Source organism: Cetorhinus maximus, chromosome 20 (genome assembly GCF_964194155.1).
Source record: "Cetorhinus maximus chromosome 20, sCetMax3.hap1.1, whole genome shotgun sequence".
NCBI lineage: Eukaryota > Metazoa > Chordata > Chondrichthyes > Lamniformes > Cetorhinidae > Cetorhinus > Cetorhinus maximus.
The window spans coordinates 76,316,866-76,336,882 of record NC_135898.1 but is presented as its reverse complement, the minus strand read 5'-3'; the positions used below and the strand labels follow the sequence as shown (position 1 = coordinate 76,336,882).

At 48.6% G+C, this 20,017-nt stretch overlaps 1 protein-coding gene across 1 annotated transcript in view; it reads left to right on the top strand.

Annotated features, from left to right (window-relative positions):
• LOC144694606 (protein CC2D2B-like) overlaps positions 1-20,017 on the top strand; it is a 108,520-nt gene that overhangs the window by 2,329 nt on the left and 86,174 nt on the right. The window contains exon 2 of the mRNA XM_078565206.1: positions 1,022-1,072. Coding sequence (XP_078421332.1) covers positions 1,022-1,072 — 51 coding nt within the window. The remainder of the gene's footprint in view (positions 1-1,021; positions 1,073-20,017) is intronic.

Here is a 20,017-nt window from a genome sequence, read left to right as displayed (position 1 = left end):
CAGGTGAGGAAAATGCCTGTGCCTGAGATGAGCATTCAAGATGCAGTCAAATGGCTGAAGCTGCTGCCACTCAGTCATGTGGTGTGGGGTGATGCTGGGTGTGGGCATGGTGAGCCATTCATGTGCACTTAAGACTGGGCATCATGTGGTGGCCTGGACTCTCTGGCATACGTTAAGGGGCCTTGAGAGGCAGCCCCAGGCAATGACTTAATCAAGAGTGGCCCTTAGGAGACAATTGCTGACCCTCGCTTCTCTCTTTTTGAAACTGCAGTGAGGAGGCCATCAGGAACATGGGGCAGAAATTTTTGCTTGGTGGGCGGGCGCGTGCCCGACCTTTTTGAGTGTGAAATGACACGTGTTGATGTCGGCCGAGCGTGCCAATGTCAACGCGCAGTTGCGCGATAGTTTGGTTGACAGGCGTGTGTCGGAGCTGGCAGCTCACTCGCTGACAATTAAAAGGCCATTAAGTAAACAATTGAATTAAATTTTTTGCTGCCCATCCAGCCTAATGGTTGGAGGGCAGGCGAAAAGGCCAAGCGGACTTTGCATTTTTTTGGAAAACTCATCCACGGGCGGGATGAGGTTTCCAAAAGCAAATAAAAATAAAATAAAAACTGTAATTTTTCATTAATAACATGTCCCTGCTCATGTGACAGAGTCATATGAGGGGACGTGTTTCATTACATTTTTATTTTTTTTCTTGTTTTTTAATATCACTTCATCTCCCTGAGGCAGCTCTGTGCCTCAGGGAGATTATGAAGCGCTCACTCGCATGCATGCGGAAGGTTGTGCTCGCCTGGCTCGCACTCCTCCCCGCCCCCCCCTGCAGAGACAGTGCTCAGTGCTGCTACTCGCGTTTCATACTGGGCGGGCCTTAATTGGCCCGCAGCGTGAAATCGCGTTCCGGTGCTGATCGCAGGTGGTGGTCGGCTTTCCGACCACCCCCACCGAGCACCCCTGCCAAGGGCAAAATTTTGCCCATGGAGTCTGGTGATCTTGCTGTCTGCCTGATTGCTTATAGGCAGGAGAGAAGAAGGGAAATAATGCGATTGAGGCACCTGGCTCACCAAAGGTAGGTGCAGAACCTGGAAGACCAAGGGATGGCACGGCCTCCTCCGCACACAGATGAACCCCACAGAGCCGTCATTTGTAGGCGCATGGCTAGACCCAGGCTCTACAGATGGTGCATGTGCTACCTCCAGATGAGTCAGAACCAGTGTCACTGATGCCTGCACATGTCAAGGTCACGCACATGTGCCACCTTCTGCAGGATTTGGCACCACAGGGACTTGGATTGCATTGGCAGTTAAGGTTATCACCACCTCAATTTCTACAGCAGCGGCTTCTTCCAGGGCTCCACTTGGGACCTTTGCGGGATCTCGCAAGCCTCCACCCACAAATTATCCAGGAGGTCATGGACATTCTTTTTGCCAATTTTGACAGTGATCAAGCAAGCCAGGAAGCAAGAGCACTGGGATTTGCTCACAGTTCCAGATTCCCACAGGTGCAGAGTGACATCAACTGCACCCACGTGGCTCTTAAATCTACCTGACAACAAGCAGTCCAGTATGTGAACCGCAAAGGTATGTGAACTCTATGTTCAGCTGGTCTGCGACCATAACAAACACATCATGCAGGTCTGTGCAAGATACCTCGGAAGCGTCCACAACTTGTATACCCTCAACAGGTCTCAGATCTCTGACATCTTCCAGGGACCACACAGGATGCAGGATTGGATCCTCGGGAACAAGGGCTACCCACAAAAGATGTGGCTGATGACACCCGTGTGGCAGCCTCAGACTCCTAGTGAGAGAAGGTGCAACAAGACTCATGTCGCAACTCAGAGTTTGTTCAGAACACCACTGGCATCCTGAAAATGAGGTTCCGGTGTCCGGACAAATCTGGTGGAGCACTGCAGTATATTCCCCAGAGGATGTTGCACACCATAGTAGCTTGCTGCACGCTACACAACCTGGTGGTGGAAAGGGGGGAGGACCTGGATGATGAGGAGATGCAAGAGATGCACATCTCCTCCAATGAGGAGGAAGTCGAAGAGGATGAGGGCAATGAGGTCCTGGAAGGCAAGGGTGCAGGCGATGAGGCTATTGCACTGGCCAGATGGGGCAGGCGCAGTTGTGAGGCCCTCTTTGCCGCAAGATTCCGGGAGGATGATATCGAAATGCAGTGAGGACACTCCTGAGATCTTCACGTTGCATCTGGGAACGCCTGACACCTGTCTGGCAGAGGGCAGTGCATATACGCTCTGAAGAGGCTCATATCATCGAGACGCTACTGCGAAATAGCGGCCAGGTCGCCTTTAAGACAACTTGATCCTTTGGCAGGTGTTATCACCTGTTCTCTTCAGCACCACACCTTCGCCTGTCATGAATGATGTCGAGATGGGGGGCGGGGAGGGGGGAGGGGTGGGGGAAGTTGGTGGGGGCAGTCCCGCCTCAAAGGTGCTGAGAGCCCACAGAGAACATCACGGAACCTAGTGATGGTTTGGTACGAGATTCTTTCAGCAAACACAAGCCACATGGAGGTGCATGCATCACTAATCTGGACACTGACTTTGAAGCTGGACAATCACTGTGCTGAAAAGGTTACACTCCGCACAGGAGAGCGGCCCTGAACTGCAATAGTAGCCTTAGTTTTGTGCAGGAAACAAGGTTTCACATCTGATTACAATGAACACTGCTCAACAAACAAGGAGCCATTCTTAGGAGTGTATTTACAATGATCAATATTATGTACAAGTGATTAATACCTGTGTCCACGTTGTGCAACTAAAATTTCTTGACCTTCCGAACCCTGCCGCACCCTACATCTTGGTGCTCCCTGATCCACAGCAGAGATGGAGACGGCCTGCTGACTGCTATGTCCTGTTGTCTATGCTAACCTTGATGGGTGTCTTCTGGAGGGTTGACACTTTGAGGCCCCTGGCCTGCTTTCAAGGTCCTACTCTCCTTGGCCTATGGAGCTGGAGCTGCTGGGGTCACAGGAAGAGGGATTTGGATGGGCCGGACGCACCCAGAGTCACCTGGGTGGATGGCACCGGGTTGCACCTGCTTTTCCTCCTTCGTAGAGTGCCTGAAGGCCCCTGGCTGACTCTTTGAGAGGAAGGGCAGCTGGAACGAGCTCCAGATGCCCCATCCCTCCCTCGCATATATATTGATGGATGCCTCCAAGTGCCTCAGCAATGGAGTGTAGCTCCTGCAGCAGTACAGGACCAATGTCCTGGACCAAGGCCTCCATGGTGGCCGCCATCCTACCAGTGTTAACCTCAGTGCATTGGCATTCCAGCTCTATCACCTCAGACTAAAGGAGGATGGACTCCTCCACTGTGCCTTGCAATCTGAGAAGTGCAGTGGACATCCCTTCCTGATGTTCCCGAGCTTGCCTTTGCATCTCCAGCAACTGAGGTATAACCAAGTCCAAAGGCTCCTCATCTGGCTCGGACTCAACAGATTTCTGGCCTCCAGCAATCCTTCGAGTGCTGGAAACCAGGGAAGTCCCTGCCTCTGCCTGCTGTGGATCAGACAGTGCGATGTGCTCACCAGAGTGTGACCCCAAGGCTACCCTACATTAGGTCCCATTGAGGTGTGTGCCTCTGTGCCGGTGGAGGGTGTTGGTGACTGCTGTGATGGGTCTTCAATGTTGGTGTCTGTGGATTCTTCTTCCATGGTGCCCTCGGGTCTGGAGTTGAGGTCCTGCCTCGTGGATCCCCTCAGCTGCTTTCCAGATGTGCCTGCGAAAGCAAGGAGAGGTAATTAGTGCATGGCAGGGGACTGCAGAACAAGGGACCTTACTTACAGCATGGTTGCCTGATGGATGTTGCATTGCTGGATTGTCACTTGGTTGAGCGCTGCCAACCTCACCATCAGCACGGGAATGGTCCAGATCATCATTGGCCAGCTGGATTACTCTATTCTCAAAACCTGTGAAGACCTTGATGTCAAGCATTCCTCCACCTGTCTGTGACCTCTCCATTTTGTTGTGTGCCAGCTTGTTCTGTATGAATACAGATGGAGAGAGTTTAGGCAGGATGCCTGCCAGGCCAGATGCGAAGGATACCTGGCATATGTGGGTGCAGACCGGTGCCATGGACAGGCTGAGGACACGATCTTCAGGGCAGATGAAGGTGTGTGTGAAAGAATGAATGGTGATGTCCCTTGAACTGGCAGTGTGTGAGATCTCTGTGGATGTGTGATGGGTTTGAGAGTGTGAGTTTAGAGTGATGAGAAGGGTGACTTACGCTGGTGGAACGGAAGAGATCATTCATCCTCCTTCGGCACTGGGTGGCTGTCCTCTTTTGCAGGCTATTGGCACTGACAACCGCTGTCACCACCTCCCATGCTGGATTGGAAACTTTGCTTGCTGGTATTCGCCCAGAGCAGGGTTAGAGGACTTCATGGCAGGCTGTCACTGTATCCAGTAGGTGCTTGAGGAAAGCATTGCTAAATTTGGGGGCAGCATGTTTCCTTCCTTTGGCAGCCATGACTATCTAGCTTTTTAAAGTTAAAATTTTTTATTTTTACCCACAGTAGGCAGTTTATTTCAATCCCTTAGAGAATGCTAACTCTGTGCAGGGGTGCCCTTTAAATATGGCATCCAGCTTACTGAAGGTCTGAAGTCACGGCGGAGCAGGCGAATCAGAGGCCGCTCCACCAGTGATATCACATGAAACTAGTGCCTCTGCAATTTTTAAACAAAATGCCACACGATACAGTGGAAAAAGCCGCTATTGCCGTCAGCAGGTCAAATGCTGCTTTCCTTGCCCGATATCAGACTTTCCTGATTTCTGGGACAATTCCACCCCATGTTTATACATTACACTGTACTCTCAGTAGAAATGTAGTATTGTGTTTAAAGTCCCCAAGTTATTCCCGGCTTCAACAGGATTTCTTCTCCCTGCCCCACTCTTCCCCTCAAGGATAAATCTTCCAGTGTTCATTTAAACAAAGCCCCTTCACTCAATTTTCTGAGCATATTCAAAAAGTTTTCCAGTCGCAAGGCACCCATTGGTGATATTTTGGTTTTTAACTCTGCACAAGTTTAATTTGTTTGAATAGGGGATCCATCCTTACCAGCACTCTGCTTGGAGTTTAACCCAAAAACAGTCCTTTTTCTCTCTGCTTGACATAACAGCACCTATTGTGGGTCTTCTTCCCCAGAAATACTCTGACTGACTCTGAAAGTCTGTAACATAGCCAGAACAGCTGCCTCTTCTTTGGTGTCCAGTTTTTAGAAGTTGTGCCTTATTTTTGCTAAGTTTTGTCCTCAGCGCCGTCCCCATGGCAACCAGACCACACGGGCATTTATCCAGATTTAGTATGAGGTAACATGGGCTTGTCTCCGGGCAGATTTCATATGAAATCATGTCCCCCTTTCCAAGCTACTCTATTTTAACTTGAATTAAAGGAGACAATTTAAAACATAACTGTCAATATTATAAAGCCCAGCATGCATAACACATCCATATGAATACTGTGGCTACAAGAGGAGGTCAGCACTTGAAATTCTGTGATGAATCACTCAGCCCCTGACTCTCCGTCTATAAGTCACAAGTCAGGAGTGTGATGGAATACTCTCTACTTTCTACATGAGTGCAGCTCCAACACCACCATTCAGGACAAACTAGCCCGCTTGATTGACATCTCATCTATCCACTTAAACATTCATTCATTCTCTCCACCACAAGTGCACAGTGGTAGTAATAAGTAATATCTACAAGTTGCACTAATGTTGATTTGCCAAGACTCCTTCGACAGCACTTTCCAAACCCATGACCTATATTGCTTTTCCTTTGTAGGCATTGGGTCAAGATTGTAGAACTCCATCCTGAACAATGCTTTGGGTCTATCTGCACCACATGAAGCCGTTCAAGAATGCAACTTATGACCAATTTCTAAGGGCAATTAGGGATTGGCCTTGCCAGCAACACCCACATCTCGGGCGGAATGTTCCGAGCCCACTGGCAGCAGGCATGGTAGGTGGCGTGTCCAGAAAATATGGCAGCACCCACTTCATGACTGCATGAAGGGAGGTCGTGATCTTCCGCTCAGCCCACCAACGGCAGGCTGCGTTTCCTGCCATTGGTCAGCGGGGAGCTATTTGTAATACATAATTGTAATACATTAGTCTGCTGGGGGGCGGGGTGGTGTCTGGGGGCAAGTGCTGGCCAGCCTCAGAGGCAACTGCTGAGGGGGGATCATGCTGGCCTGGCGCTGCATCCTGCGCACGGACAATCGAGGTGGGGAGCAGGGTAAGCGAGGGAAGTGGCCATGCATTAGGGACACCTGCATAAACTGACCATGCTTCTGTAACTAAGACAGATCAAGTGCAGCCACAGTGATATGATTGGGGTCAGGCTCCTAGCTTGCCTGCCCATGCAAGCAATGCGGAGGCACCAAAGAGCCACCAAGCGCTCCATACCTCACCCCTTCCCCGCCCCCCCGCCAGCCTCCCCCAGCCTCCCAGCACAGACTTCGAGTCCGCCACCACTTTATTGGACTGCGGAGCAGTTGGACTGCACACGTTGCACAATCTCATCAACGCTGGCCTTGTAGCAGTCACTGCTGGAAGCACTCATAGCCGCTTGCAATCTTAGCATCCTGGTTTGGACCAGTGCCCCCATATCGCAGGTTGACAAGGCAGCCATGCAGCGTACTCATCTCTGGCCATCTGAGGGGTGACCAGCACTCTCTGAAAAGTATTAAGGGGCGGTCACACAGAGTCAAGAAAGGTGCTAAGTACACTCTCAACTCCAAGCAGCTGGTGTGAGTTTTGAAGTATTTCTGCTCACACATGCAAGTGTCAATAACTTTCCAAATTAAATATCTGACTGAGCACATTTGTGACCCCGCTGACCCCTTTTATCCAGCCCGTGGATAAGGTTTATACAAATGTGAGGTGGGAGCAGTGCTCTCCACTGGAAGCACCTCCTCTGAGGAGGAAGGGAGGGCCAGAAGAGGGAGGAGGCCAGGAGTCCACATTCAGCCTCCACCTTTGGGAGGACAGGCGCAGGCATAAGGGTACAGGGCCAAGAGGTAGTCCAAGGTGGAAGGGGCTGCAGAAGACGTCACTATCCTGCTGCCAGGGTATGCAGGCGGCGAAGCAGCTACCTCAGTATTTCTGAGGTGCAGTGTCGAAGGAGGCTCTGCCTCTCAAGAATAGCAAGGCAATCATCTGAGAAATGAGGGGCGCAGTGTCCCCTGTCCTACCTTCCTCCCTGGCCTGCTCGAGGAGGTGGCAGCATAGCAGGAGGTCCTTGTTCCCAGGGATGGGAGGAGGCCCACTCACATGACCAAACGTGTCTGGGAGGAGGTGACAGAGATAGTGAGCTCCCGTGACGTGGTGCGACGCACCTGGATCCAGTGCCACAAGCATTTCAACGACCTTTTGCATTCTGTTGGGTTAAGTGACCATGTTGGCATTGGTCACTTAACCCAACAGGTAGGCTTTCCCCCCTGGCTGCCCCACCCAACTCTGAGTGTAGTTACTGCATTGAATCATTGACAGCATATGTCCTTTACTGGGTGGGCCACCAGATATTGCACATACCAAGGTCACCCTGAGAGGGTGGTGATGAGATGGGTTCTGCATCCACAGCATGTGGTACAGCGACGCCCATATTACTGTTTTGGGGGCAACCTGGAGGATCTGCACCTAGGCGCAGAACTGGAACTGCAAAACATGTCAAAGTTAGGGTGCTGACATGCTAGGAGGGGAGCTTCCAGGTAGTGGGGCACCGATCCATCTGCTACCCTTTGCGTTCCACGTGCTTGTGCCTCCTTGCTTTGCAAGGTTAGACTGTTGGTGCCAAATGTGATGTAGGCAGCATTTGGCCAATGGTGGGGGTGGGGGGAACAGGCCTGGCATCTTTGTGTGAGTGTGCAGCAGCTGTGGGGTGAGGAGGCACTGAAGCTCTGCAATGTTCCACTCTGGTTGGGGTGGGACGGCAGCGAAGAGATTCCAGGTACAAGCTGTATTAATCAATGCTCTTCTCTCCTTTTCAGAAGAAGAATGCTCATAATGCCGCTGAGTGGTTGAGGACTGGCGGAGGGCACGCCCAGTTGCTGATCATTAGCAGGTTCGAGCAGGAGGCCCTCGATCTGGAGAGGCACCATGCGCCCAGGTCCACCAGTGTCGGTGAGGCTGGGGTGCCACGGGCCGGAATGTTTGTCCAGCACTGAGGTCCCAGCAGCCACGGCACTGTTGAGTGTTCAGTGATTGAAGTTTGCAACATGGCTTGACCATTGCTTATGGAAGGATGAGCGCATCATGATCTGGGGGACAGGGATGCGCATTGACATTGTCTCCATGTTAACTAATCAAATGTCCTTGTTCTTCCTTTCAGCATTAGTGGAGCAGGGCCGGGAGGAGGAGGCATAGGGGCTCCCCTCTCACACCTAAGAGCCCTTGAAGTCTCTGACCCACCAGACTCACACCACCTCTGCCAGGCAGACACCAGCGCAGATACTAGCACCTCGGTGGGAATTATATCATTGGTTAGTGTCCCAGGGCACAGCGGTGAGGGCACTTCACAGTCACTGGAGGAGCTGGCAGAGATGGAGAGTGCCCATAGCGCCAGCAGTCAGAGGACTGCGGCAGACCAGGCACATGCTCAGTCGGTGGCTGATGATGTGCCTCTGGAGTCGTCCGTGAGGAAGTCCAGCAGGGTGTGCGGGAGGATCTGGCAGAGATACGTGAGGCTATGCTTGGCTTGGTCTCCGTGGTGGAGGAGTCCATGAGGACCATTGCCAATGCAATGAGCCTCATGGCCAAGCATCATGCCTCCCCCATGGAGAGAGTGGTGACTCTCGTGGACAGGCTCCTCCAGGAGACCAATCAGGGCTTCCTGGGGATGTGCCCTGATCAGCAAGCCCTCACATCGGCATTGACCTCAGCTGGTCAGTGCCAGCGTGGGAGATGGTCTGGGCACCAAGTTTCCCAGCTCGGTGCCCATCCATCTACTGTGAGCAGGGAGGCCCGAAGCGACCTCACGTCGGCGCAGCAGCTGCCTGTTGTCTCTGCAGGCTCCTCTCAGGGCGCTCCGGATGAGGGCAGTAGCCCCTCCGCCCTTTTGCCGGTGACTGTTGCATCCAATGAGCGTGCGACGACTGGGGAGATGCCAGCTGTGGACCTGGCCACTCCCCCCCCCCCCCCCCCCCCCCACCCCCACCGGCAGGGTCAGCACAGGCTCCATGGGCCAGAGGATGTTCGCCAAGGTAATCGAGGCCAAAAGAACAGCACAGTGAGCAGGCTGTCTCAGATGCCAGTGCCAGCGAGGGGGGAGCACCTAGACGGAGCACCCGAAAGCGTAAATTTAAGGCACCTTAGGCACACCACGGGTTTCCCACTGGTGCTTCTCTGTTGCCCCGCAATGAGATTATGATTAGTTGGCGTGCTGTTTAACACCTTTGTCATTTTGTTTCCCTAAGTTCATTTTGTTATATCATTAAATTTAAGCATGTGACCACGGCTGAGGGTGACTCTTTTCCTCAGCGGGTGGATGGTTACCCATGATGTTATGAGTGGGTTGTGTCACATTGAGATTTATTGACAAGGCCCTTAGTTAATGTTATTACCCAGGCAGATTTAGCACTCAGGTATTGTGCCTGCAGCACAGGTTTTTGTTGGAGGTCCATCTGTGGTGTTCTAGCTGAAGGTTCATTGGATTAAAGCCTCCCGGGTGTCCCTGCTTCCCTGGAGTATGCCCGGGTCAGCATTTCCCTGTGCGTGCTCATCCTTGGATTCACTGCTGGACTCATCGTGTGCAGCCGCAGCCACTGCATCTACATCTTCGTCCACAGCGTTTCCCCTTTCCAGCACAAGATTGTGGAGAGCACAGCATGCAACCACTATCAGCGACACACGATCTGGGGAGTGCTGGAGTGCACCCCCCTGAACAGTCCAGCCATCGGAAGCGCATCTTGAGAAGACTGATAGTTCTCTCCACCACAGCCCTTGTGGAGGCATGGCTCCTATTGTACCACTGCTCAGCTTCTGTTCTTGGATGGCAGAGAGGCGTTATAAGCTACCTTCTGAGGGGTCAGCCCTTGTCACCAAGCAGCCATCCATCCAGCCGGGCTGGAGCACTGAAGAGCCCTGGCACCTGGGAGGGTCTGAGGATGTAGGGGTCATGGGAGCTTCTTGGGTACCTTGCACAGCCTTGTAGAATCTGCATCCTGTGGTCACACACTATCTGCACGTTCATGGAGTGGAAGCCCTTCCTGTTGACGAAGGCACTGGGCTTACCTCCTGGCACCTTGATGGCCACATGTGTGCAGTCTATTGCACCCTGGATACAGGGGAAGCCAGCTGGCTCACTGTGGCTGGCTGGCCTGGTCCCAGTGGTAGTGGATGAAGGTCAATCCACACTTGAACAGAGCATCTGTCACCTGCTTGACACAAGTGTGGACAGCTGATTGAGAGACACCGCAAAGATCACCCACCGAGCCCTGGAGAGAGCCAGAGGCATAGAAGTTGAGGGCAGTTGTGACCTTTAGAGCCACTGGCATGGGATGTCCACCTACACAGGAGATCTTAGGGCCTATCATCTGACATTTAGAGTCGACTGTCTCCTTTGAGAGACGGAGCCTCCTTTGGCACTGCACCTCTGACATATTGAGGTGGCTGCTTCGCCACCTGTATACCCATGCAGCAGGATAGTGGCATCTTCTGCGGCCCCTTCTGCCTTGGACTTCCTCTTGGCCCTGCACCCCTTGTGCCTGTGCCTCTCCTCCCAAAGGTGGCCCCCCTGGAGGCTGAATGTGCACTCCTGGCCTCTTACCCCTTCTGGCCCTCCCTTCCTCCTCAGAGGAGGTGCCTCCAGTGGAGAGCATAACTCCCATTCCCAGGCTAAGGGAAGGCTTCCTGAAATCTGTAGCCCCAAAAAGGATCTTCACTGTAGAATGCTGACCTGAAGATTGTGAGTCCTGTCCAAGCAGTTGGTATGAGTTTTGAAATATTTCTGCTCACACATGCAAGTATCAGTAACTTTCCAAATTAAATATCTGGCTGAGCACATTCGCGACCCCAATGAGCCCTCTTATCCCATCTGTGGATGAGGTTTATACAAATGTGCCCTACCCGCCTGCCATTGCACCAGTGGAATGACCTGAAGATCACACGGGCCCTGAAAAATCGCCGCCAATTGGTGCCTCAAGGGCCTTAAATGGCCCGTTAATTAATGGTGGGCGCACATCAGAGGTCATTGTGCGCCCACCCACCGAAATATTGTGATGGTGCGCCGTGACATCGGGACGCTCACCCGATGTCACTGCGCATCATTTTACCCGTTTGCGTTTGGGGCCCGCCCCCACACGCCAAAAGGAAAATTCTGCTCATTGTTTCACTACGTCTTTGGACCTTATCTCCCTGATAATAAAACCCTCTCACTATGTTTAACCAGTAATCTTTGGGAAAAATAAACACACTGTTTCTAAACTTCACTTGGCTGGGTGGCATATTTCACCCCTCCTTTGAAAACAATCTAGTCTGGTTTATTTCAAAATGCAAATGTTCCCTTGACACCTATGTTTCTAAATTTCCCCATGTTTACCTAATTAACATTTCAAACCTAACCTCTCTCCTTAGATCAAAGCACCGAGACTAATTCAATTAAGTCTCACACACACATAGACACATCCCACTATTACTCTATTTTACAATAAATTCCAATAACATTATGAGAATTATTATATCTTCCTGACCTCCCTCTTCGTATTGCAAAATGAACCGTCATAATGTAAAAGACGGCTTTGTTTTTATTAACCCATCTTATACCAGCTCCTATACTTATCTATATACTTACACTATGACATTACCATATGCATACATTAACATAACAATATATACAAATCTTTTGCATCAACAGAAATCATTCCAGTTCAGAGTCCAGGTTTTTAAATGTCCAATTTTCCCTTTAAGCTTTAAGCTTTTGAGGAAGCATCTGCAATCAGATTTTCTCATCCAGCAACATGTATAATCTGTAGATTAAACGGTTGCAGTAATTAACTACATCTGAATAGCCTTGCACATCTGTGTTGGAATTTGTCCATAAACTTTAAAGGATTGTGGTTTGTATAAACAATTGTTTGACAAACTGTTTGTCACATAAATTTCAAAATGCTGCAATACTTACACTAATCCCAAAGTCTCCTTTTCAACTGTTGAGTATCTTCTCTTTTGTACATTCAACTTCTGTGAAAAATACCTTATCGGTCTTTCAATTCCAGTGTCATCTTCTTGTAACTGTACGGTCCCAATGCCTATATCACTTGCGTCAACGGCCAACTTAAATTGCTTGGTGTAATTGGGTGCTGCCAAAACTGATGTTGTAGTTAATACAGTTTTCAAATTATCAAATGACTTTTGACACTCCTGTGTCCATTTGTTCTTTTTTAATAGTTCAGTCAGTGGAGCAACCATACTGCTAAAATTTGGAACAAATTTCCAATAAAACCCGCTCATGCCCAGAAATCTCAAAACTTATTGTTTTGTTGTAGGCACTGAGAAGTCCAAGATAGCCTTGACTTTCACATCTCTCAGAGCCACCTTACCATGTCCAATGGTATGGCCCAGATATGCAACTTGTGGTTTTACAAATTCACTTTTAGCCAAGTTCATCACCGAATTAGCTTCTTGTAATCGAGTAAATAACTTTTCTAGATGTTGTAAATGCTCTTCCCACAGAGGACTGAAAACTATCAAGTCATCAATATAAACAGCACAATTGCTCAAACCTGCAATTACTTTGTTCGTCAGTCTTTGAACTGTCGCAGGTGCATTCTTCATACCAAAGCGCATGACTTTAAACTGACATAGTCCATTTGGCATCACAAAAGCCGATATCTCCTTTGCTCTCTCCGATAATGGTTCTCGCCAATATCCTTTCAGCAAGTCAATCTTTGTGATAAATTTTAATTGTCTTACTTTCTCAATACAATCCTCCAACCATGGTATATGATATGAATCAGCTTTTGTCACCGCATTCACCTTTCGACAGTCCACATACAGTCTTTGTGTTCCATCTGGTTTCGTTACCAATACAATAGGTGAACTCCAGTTACTGCAACTAGACTCAATGATATCATTTCGAAGTATGGAGTCATTTCTTTCTGTACTTGTGATAACTTTGCCAGATTTAATCTATAAGGATGTCGCCTTACCGAAGATGCAATTTCTACAGACATACCATGTATAGCTAAATTTGTCTTTCCCAGTTTATTTTCACAAATAGTTTTGTGTGACTGCAATAGCTTTTCCAAATCACTTTGACACTTGTCTGGAAGGCAATTCAATATTACATTTAAATTTTCAAGTACTCCCTCATTATCCAATTTGATTAGAGGAAAATCAATTTCAGAATCCTGCTTTTTTATTTCTTTCTCATTATCTACTATCACTAATACCTCCTTTTGGTCTTCTTCCCTGTCAAAGTACTTTTTAAACATATTTACATGACACATTCTCTGCTTCTTTCTTCTAAGTGGAGTATTTATTAAATAATTTACTTCACTCAGTTTTGTTTTCAATCCTGTAAGGCCCACTAAACCTTGCCTCTAATGGGTCACCCAGTACTGGTAACAGAACTAACACTTTCTCTCCAAGAACAAAATTCTGAGCTGTAGCTTTCCTGTCTGCTTTCACTTTCATCACTTGCTATGCTATCTTTAAATATTCTCTAGCCAACTCACATGCTCTGTCCAATCTCTCTCTGGAGTTTGACACATAATCCAGGAGAGTACTTTCTGAATTTTGACCCAACAATTTCTCATAAATCAATTTCAGTGGTCCCCTTACCTCATAACCATAGACTAGTTCGAAAGGACTAAAACCATTCGATGCATTAGGAGCATCTCTAATAGCAAATAACAAGAATGGAATTCCTCCATCCCAATCCTGTGGATAATCTTGACTGCATGCCCTCATCATAGATTTTAGAGTTTGATGCCATCTTTCTAAAGCCCCTTGTGATTCAGGATGATAAGCTGTTGACTTAAATTGTTTTATTCCCAAACTGTTCATTACTTCCTTAAAGAGCTGTGACATAAAATTTGAACCCCGATCTGAATGTATTTCCTTAGGTAAACCATGTCTTGTAAAAAGATTAGTTAACTCTTCCACAATCTTCTTTGTTGTAATGTTTCTCAAAGGTATTGTTTCAGGAAATCTGGTAGACACATACATTATTGTCATTAAGTACTGATTTCCACTTTTCGTCTTAGGTAGGGGTCCTATACAATCAATCATGACCCTCCCGGCTTCAACAAATCCCTTCTTCCTGCCTCACCAGGGTGAATTTTCCAGTGTCCTTTTTAAAGGAAGTTCACTCAATCTTCTGAGCATTACTGAATGGACTTCCAGTATCTAGGACCCTCTGCTGACTCCTTGATCTTTAAAGCTCCACAAGCCTCGTCTCTTCAAACAGGGAATCTATCCTCACAAGCACTCTACTTAGTGGTTAACCCAAAAACAGTCTTTTTCCTCTTCCTGGCATAGCAACAGCTGTTTCCAGCTTCTTCCTCAAATCTCTTTGTTGAACTGACCCTGAGGGCTGTATTTTACGCTCTCCCTGCCAGTGGGTTTGAAGGGGGGTGGCTTGTAAAATGCAGCACGTGGCCTGCCTGTCACCTACCGGCCCATCCACAACCTATTGCAAATTTTAAAGGGGGGGGGGGGGGGGTGGGGGGGGTTGCGGATGGAGGCATCGGGTGGTGTGCACGTCATTGAGTCTATTGAGGCTGTAAAGTGGCCAATTATTAGCCACTCATGGGCTTCATCTTGCCCCTGCCGCTATTTTACCCATGGCAGGGGGAGGCCCAGGCCATGCGGGTAGCCTGGCAGCTTTAGCTGTGCAGGCTGGCGTTGGGCAAATGGGGGGGCCCTCCTTTTCGGGTTTCCATGGTCCATCGGAGGCATACCCTAAAGGCCCAAATTCCTCCTTTACCCTCCTCCCTGGTCCCTCAAACCCAGCACCCCCACCCCTTTACCACCGACTCTCCACGGCCTGCCAACCTGGCCCTAGTAATACCCAGTACTTACCTGTAATCCAAGCTCAAAGGCTCCTTTTCTTCAGGGATTGCCTGTAGACCCAGCAGTAGCCATCACTCCTGCCTGCTGCTGCTGGGACTACAAAACTGTGTCAGCTTTCTAAGGCAAGACTTCCTCTCGAGAAGGGGCAGAAGTCTCACCTTAAGGCAATTAATGCTGCTTCCAGCATTAAGTTGCTGAGGGCAGCTGCCAGTATTGTGGGCAGGCACCAGCCGCCACCCCCAACATTTTAGCTGGTCGGGGGCAGGGACCACAGTACCCTATACATTCCAGCCCTGTGAGTCTGTGCGCAATAAGACTAGTTGCTCTCTCCTTTGTCTCCAGCTGTTAAAGCTTGCACTTTACTTACAATAAGTTTTGACCTGGACCTCTGTCCCCATTGTTACAATCTGGCTAGGGACCATTAACATTTAAAGAGAAATCCAAAAACTTTGTTTAAACCAATAAAACTATGCCACAAGATTTCACTTTCTTTTAACAAAACACAAACTCTATTGTATATAAAATAATTAAATAAACCATTACAAGCTTAACAATATGGTTTATAACTATGTATGTTATAAGACCATAAGACTATGGGCAGAATTTTTCATCCCGCGGGTGGGCGTGCACCCGACCCGAACGGGAGTGAAATAGTGCCCGATGATGTCGGGCGAGCATCCCAACATCATTATGTACTCTCACAATCTTTTGGTTGACGGATGCGCAAGAGGCGTAGCACGCCCACCAACAATTAAGAGGTCTATTAAAGAGAATTAAGAGGCCTATTAAGAGGCCCTTAAGTAATTAATAAAGTTAGATTTTTCACTGCCCGCTCAACCATTTGGTTGACGGGTAGGCAAACAAGCCAGGCGGCCTTTGCATTTTTAACTAAACCTCATCACCGGACAGGATGAAGCTTCCAATGCTTACTAAAAAAACTATAAAAAATTTTCAACATCCTTTTTTAACATGTCCCTCTTCATGTGACTGAGTCACATGTGGGGACATGTTTATCTCAGGTGAAAAATCTTCAGCTCCCTGAGGCAGCTCTGTGCCTTCAGGGAGCTTTCACTGAGCGCTCCCCTGCACAATCGCACACTTTAGTGCTTGCGTTCCTCCTGCCCCCACCCCGGCAGCGCTGAGGTTATCATTGCATGCTTCATGCAATGATTGGCCAGCCAGTGTGAGATCGCGGTCGGGGCCCGATCGTGGGCGGCGGACGGTTTTGTGGCTGCTCCCGGGCCCGCCCTCTGTGCCCGGCCGACGAGGGGAAAATCCTTCCCTATAAGACGTAGGAGCAGAAGTAGGCCATTCGGGTCTGCTCCGCCATTCAGTGAGATCATGGTTGATCTGATAATCCTCAATTCCACTTTCCTGCCTTTTCCCCATAACCCTTGATTCTCTTACTGATTAAAAATCTGTCTATCTCAGCTTTGAATATACTCATCAACCCAGCCTTTATGGCCCTCTGCGGTAAAGAATTTCACAGATTCACTACCCTCTGACAGAAGAAATTCCTCCTCATATCTGTCTTAATTGGGAAAACCCTTATTCTGAGATTATGCCCTCTGGTCCTAGACTCTCCCACAAGGGGAAACAACCTCTCAGCATCTACCCTGTCTAACCCCTTAAGAATCTTATATGTTTCAATAAGGTCGCCTCTCATTCTTCTAAACTCCAATGAATACAGGCCCAACCTACTCAACCTCTCCTCATAAGAAAATCCCTCCATACCAGGGATCAACTTCGTGAATCTTCTCTGGACTGCCTCCAATGCCAGTATATCTTTCCTTAGATAAAGGGACCAAAACTGTTCGCTTATGCACTCAGGTTTATATCCTAATTCTCCCAAGAACTCTCTTATAAAATGCATCATTCTTAAAGTTATTTACTTCCTTGGGGACCACCCATAAGTATACTCTAGAGAATTCTCTTCAGCTCCAGCTATTCTCAGATGTTAAACTTTCATTTACCAGCTCTTGACTATGGATGACTCAATCCCTTGTTCTCGTTATTTTCAATACTTCCAAGCTAATCTGCATTGTTGCGCTCTTTACCACAAGACTCTATAGGGACCACTGTAGATTCTCCCACCAATCTTCTGTTCTCTCACAAAATTCAAACTGAGATTAATCCTCATCCACTTTCCACATGGTGAATGAAGTTAACTTTTTACTCTGCTTACAGTACATGCCCAGCTAAATATCATTTAGTTTGGCTATTTTCTCTCAGTGAGCTGCAAACCACACAAGGTCCAATCTACAACTAAAAACCTCTCACAGCAAACACCCATATAAATTGGATCCAGAGGGTACCCCTAAGCTCCAACCATATCAGTGACATTGGATCATTCTCTGGACTGCCCTCAAACCAACCCTAAGATTAATTATCACTCATTTACAATTTCTTCTATGATCTGAGGAAGTAAACATGTTTTACAAACTTCCAGGATTTACTGGATGCTTTTAAGCTCTCTAGTCTAACTCCCAAAGGCCTAAAGATTAGTTTTTGTGGAGAATGTAATTATTGTAGTTTTGAAAGAGAGAGAGAGACAAAACCTGAAGAGAGAGAAGCGTTAGGTCCAACCATCTTCAGCTACTTCATCAATGATCTTCCTTCCATCATAAGGTCAGAAGTGGGGATGTTTGCTGTTGCACGATGTTCAGCACCATTCGCGACTCCTCAGATACTGAAGCAGTCCATGGCTAAATGCAGCAAGGCCTGGAAAATAACCAGGCTTGGGCTGACAATTGGCAAGTAACATTTGTGTCACACAAGTGCCAGGCAATGACCATCTCCAACAAGAGAGAATCTAACCATTGCCCCTTGACATTCAATTGTATTACCATCACTGAATCCCCCACTATCAACAGCCTGGGGGTTATCATTGACCAGAAACTGAACTGGGCTAGCCATATAAATACTGTGGCTACAAGAGCAGGTCAGAGGCTAGGAATTTTGCGACAGGTAACTCACCTCCTGACTCCCCAAAGCCTGTCCACCATCTACAAGGCACAAGTCAGGACTGTGATGGAATATTCTCCACTTACCTAGTTGAATGCAGCTCCAACAACACTCAAGAAACTTGACACCATCCAGGACAAAGTTGCCCACATGATTGACACCCCGTCCACAAACATTCGCTCCCTCCGCCATTGATGAACAGTGGCAGCAGGGTGTACCATCTACAAAATGCACTGCAGAAACCCACCAAGGCTCCTTAGATAGTACCTTTCAAACCCACAACCACTACCATCTAAAAGGACAAGGGCAGCTTGTCAGGGATTTGAGACCTGATATGAATGTAGGAGTCGTGGACATTCCCTGGAAACCGTGCGCAGACCTGGAGGATGTGTTTGTGGTGGTTGTACACCAGCTGAACATTCAGTGAGTGGAAGCCCTTGCGGTTGACATAGTTGATTGCTTGTTGCCATGGAGATCTGAGCGCCATGTGAGTGCAGTCGATAGCACCACGCACCTGTGGGAAACCTGAGATCTGGACAAAGTTTGAACCCTGGGGGGGACTGGTCCAAACCTGAATGATGACATTGCAAGGGGCTGTGAGCACCTCCACCAGTGACTGCCCCATGGCCAGCTTTCACAAGGAGATTGTACAACGTGCATAGACATCCAATAGTTATGTAGTCCATTAACATGCGCATTGGTTTGCAGTCTGTGCCCGAGAGGTGAAAAGCTCTGGAGCATTTGATGGCACCTTCAGGCTTCTGCGTTGCTTGAGTGGGAAATAAGCTAGAGGCCCGACTCCATGCCTGTCAGTGTGGCTGCACCTGAACTGTGTAGTGGAATATCGAATCTTGCTCTTAACTTGCAGAGGGGCATGCAAATTACCTCATGCACGCAGAAGAGGCTACCCTCATGAGACAGTCTACCAGCAGAGGTTCAACTGCCTCCAACTGTCCAAGCTGCAGTGTTAGCAAAGACTGCACCTCTCCAGGGAGGCCAAAATTGATCTGGGCAACATGCTGCATGATGAGCTGAGACCCATTGAGGTTAATGGACACCCAACCCGTAGGAGGGAAAAGTTAATGAGACACTTGCAAAAGAGGTTGGGACATGCTTGTATATAGATGTTTCTTATGACCCTTACCACCTTTTAGAACCATGCCAATAAAGCCTTACCTTTATGCAACGATGTTGTTGCTTCCTTCATTTTGCATTCCATCACCCAGCACCCAGGTGCACATCACACATTGGCAATATTGAAGTGTTCACCGTAAGTCCATTGCTTCCAACTCTTCCAGGCTATAGATGAAGTGCCAAAGAGCAGTAGGAATTGGACAGAAATGTAGCAACACTACATTAACTCTTTTTTAGATGGCATAACAAATGTAATAATGTCTACACACTGTCTTCACCTGGAAACCCCAATTACAGCTAGGTGCACTTCTTACTTATCTCACATGTTGCTAAATGGTGCTCCACCTGCACTCGCAGCTGACATGGGGGCAGGTTGCTGATCTTATTGCATGGTAGTTTGGAATGACCCTGGCAGCCCGTCTTCTGGCTGCCGGAGTCCTGAAGGGCCTGTAGTCACAGCTACTCGAGACACTGATGTCACTGGCAGAGGGGTTGGGAATCAGCTGTGCTTTCCAGGAGTGTCCTTAGAGCCCCCAACATGCAGAAGACAACCGCTCCTCCTCCCTTTCAAGGCACACTTGTATCTTCCTGCTGACCTGAGAAGAACAAGAACCTGATGGAGACTTCAGGCGCTTTGTCCTTCTCTTGCCTTGTCACTGCTGCATAGAGCTGATGGACAAGGCCAATGGCATGCAGGTCTATGTGCATCTCTGGCATCCACTGGTTGGTTTGCTGGATCTGGCTCTCCATGAGAGTCACCACTCTCTCCATGGAGTAAACCATGCTCATATTTGCCTTAGACATGGCAGAACTCATGGCCTGGACAGACTATTCCATAGTCCATGCATGGGTGTGCATAGCCCCTGGCAGCCCTGCC